A 6,596-nucleotide genomic window follows, 5' to 3' on the forward strand; every position below is an offset into this window, starting at 1 on the left:
AAATCTTATGAATCAAGATTGAAACATTATTCTTACCGTCAGATTTTTTGTTCTTAATATGGGAAACAATTCAACTCTTATTCCCCAGAAATATTGGTGATTTTTTTCTATTTTCCTTTTCAATTTTTCCTTTATTCGTGGAGGTGGGAAACATTTTTTTTTCATTATATTTATTAATGGATATTCATCAATTCGTAGACCGTTAAATTGCTATTAGTGGTGGACAGCTGAATTTTGTGATCTCTTTATTAAAATAGACACGACTTGGGAATAGAGAATGCAAATTACGTGAAATTTTCAGAGTTACTACTCAATAACATGTTCTTTATCCCAATCATATTTTTTTATGAAATGGAGGGTGCCATTTCTTTCTTTTTTTTATCATACTGTCACTTTCTTTTTGACTCGCCATGTATTCATCTTTTCATCTGTGATAAACACAAATTGAGCTACTGCCATAGTCACACAAAAATAGAGTCTATTTGCCTGCCTTGTCTCCTTTCTAAATGTCAATTGCGTTTGCAAGACTTTTGTTCCATTAATCGCTAAATGCTGTTTACGGCCATCACAATAAACGAATGAAATATTGGCAATATGTTGTACATGTACTTGTAAATTACTAAAATATTTCAGTAAATCGCCCGGCATAGTAGCCGATGCGGGCGATACGCTGGTACAAAACACAAAATAGGCGTGCGCACGCAGCCATGAATCCTAAAAGTACATGTACATCTCGCCCACCACATTCAGTTTGTGACAGCGCCCTTCTATTGTGTCGGCCATATTCTCCAATAGGCGATGATGACGGCGGGCAGATTAACAGAAGATAGATCAGGCAAATATGGTTCATCAAACTTCTATAGTGTATGTAATGGTATTGACATTATACACAAATAAAGTGGCATTACATTTCAGCCTAAGCCAGGCCTCTCTGGCTACCACCTCTCAATTTTTGGGTCTACATGTACAAGTCTATATTCCATGACTGAAATTTAAAAAAATAAATCAATATTTTCTTGCTCCAAATTGTTTTCGAATCAGGTTTACAAGGAGGTCCAATGTAAAATTAAAGTTGCATTTAAATATCCGTTAGTGGTCATTGCTGAAACCAAGGGCTGGCTCTGGAGTTTAGGGTCCGAGTTCCCACAACAGATGAAACATCCACCTTTAACTTTTTACTTTTGTCAAGTTTCAACATGTTCAAGTTTTGCAAAAACTAGTACAAATTGTCGTACTCCTAAGTTAGAGTTTCTTCATCAGATTTACACTTTATAGTAGTTAAACAATATTTTTTTAATTGATTGTGACAATAACAAATTCTGTTGCCATGTTGTAATTTATGGCACGAAGCAAACACGAAGAGCACTCGCATGACACAATTAAGCAGGTACAAGTGATTCCTAACTTTCAATCACTTCCTTCACATCCCCATGAACATCAACATCTCAAGGACAGACTGTTCAGCTGTAATTAGTGTCTTGTTTTTTTTATTTAGATTATTGTTATTTATTATCCGCGGTCTCGGTCTCGGTCTCGGACCATTTCGGTCTCGGTCTCGGTCCGCCTTGAAGGGGCTGGTCTCGGTCTCGGTCTCGCAGCTTCAGGTCTCGGTCTTGGTCTCGGTCTCGGACTATCCGGTCTCGACTACAACACTGGTTCGAGCCCGCCGGCGGACACTTGTGCCCTTGAGCAAGGCACTTAACCACTATTGCTTCGTCCTTCAGATGGGACATAAAGCCGTAGGTCCCCTGTGTTGTGTAATGCAATGCACGTAAAAGAACCCAGTAACACTTATCGCTAAGAGAAGGGGTTTGCCCCAGTGTTTCTGGCCTCCTCTTAAACTCCCACGCGGAGTATTTAAGAGAAGAGCTAACCAAGAAACAAAAATTAATAGAATAAGTTGTGCTTGTCTGTCCTCAGGCAGACAATTGACTAAACTCACCATGCCCTCATATCCAACACGGTACAAGTTCTTGGCTCCATTGTCCCACAGGACATAAGCAGCGCTGCGGGGACTAGTAGAGCTCCAGTCTTGTATCTCGGTGACCTTCCCCCGACGACTGCTGCCTCCGTCTTGATCCTCCCACTCCCAGTCTACCCCTCGAACCACACGGGCTCCTGGGAAGATCCCTCGAGCCATGATCTTCTTGCTCTTGCGCCGTGGCTCCAAACCAACTCTTTAAGAGAAAAACAAAATTTGAAAATTATTTATTACAGAATTTGCAGATAACATGTATCATGAAACATTTTGCCAGAGATGAAATAAGATCAATTTCTAGATATTTTCAGAGGGAATACTTGCTGTAATGTCATGAATACATATTTGTGTTCACTTTTACACTGAGCATGAACAAACCTTCATTTGATTGTACTTAGGTCCTTTAAAATGATTATTGTGATGAACGCCTGCTCCAGGATGTCACTGGCCAAGCCTCAACAGATTGACAGTCACTGCCGCAGGATTTTGCAGGATTCAGGCAGTGGTCACCCCTCCATGGACCATGTTCGAGAAAGAATGGAGGAATTTGCAGGATTGAGGCTACATTTTTCCATGAGGCCAATTGGATGATTTTGCAGGATTGAGGCTACATCCTAGCAAAAAGGCCGAGGGAGTTTAAACAGTATTTCAAAGCTTTTAAACCTTTCATATTTCAAAAGATATATGCAGTGCAAAAAAGTTCCATTTGCTGAAGTTGGTGTCATGTGACAACAGCATCCATTTTGTAAACAAAAGTCACATGGTCTATACTGACCTCTCACTGGTCGCCACATTGAAGCGGTAGAAGCGATGTCGGAGATGATGCTTATCACCATGGTAACAGGCAGTGCAGAGATCGTAGTTGGGACATTCAGCACATTTCCAGCGGATGCCGTAGATAGGTTGCATGCGGCAGGTATCACACATGGTGCCATCATGCTTGACTCCTGTAACAAGTTCAGACCAATGTCTAGGTGATAGTGTGAAGACTTGAAGTTTGAGGTATTATGTAGGGACACACTTTTAAAGCCAATTTGTGCAAACCATCGGCGAATCAATATTGAAAGACTGTAATAATGTATCAAAAATGTATAGTGACACAAGTCGTTGCTTTCTTAATAGTTACAGTAAGTTAAAAGCAGTTCATACACAATGGAGTACCGAAGTGAATACATCACACACACAAAATGTGTGTAAAAGACATTAGCGCGTGATTCAGCCCGAGAACCAACATGCGCTCATACTCCATTCGTTCTGGTTCTAAATGACGTCACACTTCAGTACTCCATTGCAGATGTAGTTTTGTCATAGAGCTAGGACCCAAGGAGTCAGAACTCTTGGGCGATTTACATTTTGACCATTAACATTCCAATCCCTCGGGAATGTCCATAGCTAAAGCACTGTGACCGCAAGCCTGGACCATTCATTGCGTGACTGCAAGCAGCCTTTGAACACGATGATCGTCGCCGCCTTTTTAGTTGGTAACCAACAACCTCCCTATATATGCTGCATAATAAGTCATGTCACGTCATTGCTCTTTTTAGAAAAATATATTTTAAAACAAGATAGGTTTTAACAACTGCGCAGTTGTTAGATGTGAGTTATTAATTCAATTTATCGATGTGCAGTTGTTGGTCCTTGAAAGCGCTATCTGTCCTTGTAATTTGAAGATAAATTGGATAAATTGGAAATGTGATTTTTTGGGAAATTTCACAAGTTTTCATACTAAAGGTGTAGAGCATTTTGTTTGTCATGAAATGATTGTTTCAGTGATGTTGACCACATTGATATACAATATTATCCAACTGCGAACAAACAGTTCAAAATCATTCATTTTTGGCGATGTATGACAACTGCGCATGCGTATCTACCATGGTACTGTCTACAAAGCAATGCAAACTCTTTCTTCTAGCATTAGTGAACACAGATCTCTATTGTGTAGAAATTAGTGTAGTGAGCAACTGAGCAAGCTGGCCGCCAGGTGCTTTCTATTGTAGCTTTCGAGCGTGGTGACCATCCTAATACTTTTCAAGTCTTGGGGTTCGAACTCCTTAATAATAATTGTGCTTATATAGCGCTTTCAATCGTATCGTATCAACGATCTCAAAGCACTTTACAATTATTACCCCGTTCATCAGGCAATGGGACCACGCGGCAGCCAATATCGGCACTCAATCGGTCCTCGACCCTCGCAGGTACCCATTCATACTCCTGGGTGGAGAGAGGCAATTGTAGTTAAGTGTCTTGCCCAAGGGCACAAACACCATGTTCCTGGCAGGGTTCGAACCCACGCACCTTCGTACATGAGTCAAACACCGTAACCACTGGACCATGGCGTTCTAGCTCTATGGTTTTGTGAACCTCTGTTTCTTGACATTACAATACAGCTACCGGTAATAACTAACTTGTATTAAAGCTACAGTCCATCATTTGTAATTTGTGCATTTTGTTCGTTTGAAGCAACAAAAGTGTTCAAAATCTAATGAAGGATACTGAGCAACTAACCTGATGAAGTTTCAGCTAAGCTTCAGCTGTACATTCCGAGAAAAACAGCATTCTAAGATCTCAATTTCAAATCCAAAGTTACTGAATCATGTTTTGAATTGTTTTGAATTGCAGCTATACGCGACGTCGCGCAATGATCCGACGAATTATAACAACCGCGCGCGCGTGTGCGTCGTTCCAATACTTGTGCGCGCTGCGCTGAATAACAAAACAAACTACTAATTTAAATTTTCCTACGGTGCTTCTTAAGAATCACCGTTGGAAATGCCTTCTTTCGTTGATTCCTTCAAAATGACAGCTTGCCAGAAAGAATAATTTCACAGGGAGTTTAGTCCCCTTACTATCTTTCAACCAAGTTTGTTTTTCAACTATAATTACGCCAGTTACTTTTCGGATGGCTGCAAATGATGGACTATACCTTTAAAGTGTGATGCAAAACGTCAGTGGGCCATGGCCTATCTTTTTTCGGGCATTTTTTGTTTTATTTTGTCCCTGGATTTATAGCAAGTTCATTTGGTCAACGGACTCCAAACTTGTTGGAGAAATTTGCCACATTATCCAACTCTCTGTCCATGTAAAATATGAGCCTCCACAACCAAGTACTGAATAATAATCTCATCTTTATTCGCATACAGGTTTTGTCACTGAAAATCCAGTGGGTCATGGTCATGATTTATGCATTTTGTTTGACCTGGCTGTAAAAGTGGCACATGCGCACAGCCGTTCTTCGCTTTTCACAACGGCCGAAACAGCGGTGACTAGTGTGACTAGTGGGTGGAGCAATTTCGAAAATCTATTGTGATCACGCGACACTTCATGGGTATTCATGATACATACAGAAGACATGTACGACAGGCGTGTGAGTGGAGGTTTTGTGAAAAATCGCCGTCAAAATCATCCAAAAATGTCATATTTTAGTCTTTCTTGTACTGTTTGAAGTCGATTATTAGCTTCATGAATGTCTGCTGCATGGTATGAGGTACATATTATGGAATCTGGGTTGGGATAACAGAGGGAAAAGGGACCATTTTTGTAATGCACTCAGGATATACGGTCGCGTCATTCGTGATTATTACGATCTAGTTTTTATAACATAGTTGTCGTTCCAGCTCTATAGGCCTATGTCAAATTCCTGATGAGCATTGGAGCTGGAGTTACTCAAGCTAGTTTTTGCAATGCCTTAACGATAAAAGTTGAAAATAGAATCGCCTTATGCCGTCGTAACAATAGCCACTACTACACTACAGCTACCAAAAGTGATCTGGTTAAAACTTAAGTGCAGTTACCGGTTAAATGTGATACAGATTCGCAATGGTGAACGGTCATGATGGTTTTTTGCAATCAGGCAATGTCGTATAACATGTATAACTTAAACCTTGAATTGCCACTACAAAACAAGGCATATATTTTTTTCCCAAACCTGTGGGGGCACTGTCGATAATCCTCAGATCATACGACCCAGCACAGCGGTAGTTAGCTGCCGTCCCGTTGTCCCACACAACCACAACCTCCTCCGGGGATTCGAAGCTTCTGACCGTGCCTACGTGCCCTTCGCCCCCGTCTTGTTTGCCCCATTTCCAGTCGGGTCCACGGACAACTCTCGCTCCGACACCCTCCATCATGTTCACCCTCACATTGGTGTTGCGGCCCGGCCTGATGTCCATTGTTGCCATATGATGTCTAAACTACTGTCAGAGACTCTTAAGATGACTAGCGAAATGTCGAAGTGTCACAAAAATTCCCCCTTTCTGTCCATTTTAAGGGATTTCCGCTAAGAGAAAATGAAACTTTCACTCCGTACAGAAGTGGCCGGTGACATTAACAATTGGTGGTGTAGAAGGTATTGCACGCAGCACTCTATAACTGAACGTTTTTAATGTACTTAACTTGTAGTTCGTGCTATAATTATCTTGGCAACCATTTCGAGAAACTGGGCATTGTTTTAACCGTTTAATTAATTAAAAAAGAAGACTTATTAGACTAGACTTTCATATACTTTCCATCGAATTTACAAAGTAAATAAAAGTGCGCTAATTTCATCGAAACGTATTGTCATCAACTGCGCGTTTGTTAGCTAAAATAAATGGTGATGCATACATTTCACATCCGTGTT

General features: G+C 40.8%; 1 protein-coding gene across 1 annotated transcript in view; it reads right to left on the reverse strand.

Annotated features, from left to right (window-relative positions):
• LOC119728626 (E3 ubiquitin-protein ligase MIB1-like) overlaps positions 1-6,323 on the reverse strand; it is a 42,396-nt gene extending 36,073 nt beyond the window's left edge. The window contains exons 1-3 of the mRNA XM_038200937.1: positions 5,904-6,323; positions 2,754-2,925; positions 1,943-2,177 (exon numbers count right to left, since the gene is read on the reverse strand). Coding sequence (XP_038056865.1) covers positions 1,943-2,177; positions 2,754-2,925; positions 5,904-6,156 — 660 coding nt within the window. The 5' untranslated portion in view covers positions 6,157-6,323. The remainder of the gene's footprint in view (positions 1-1,942; positions 2,178-2,753; positions 2,926-5,903) is intronic.
• Positions 6,324-6,596: the final 273 nt, after the last annotated feature.

This window comes from Patiria miniata, unplaced genomic scaffold (assembly GCF_015706575.1).
Source record: "Patiria miniata isolate m_02_andy unplaced genomic scaffold, ASM1570657v1 HiC_scaffold_20, whole genome shotgun sequence".
Lineage (NCBI taxonomy): Eukaryota > Metazoa > Echinodermata > Asteroidea > Valvatida > Asterinidae > Patiria > Patiria miniata.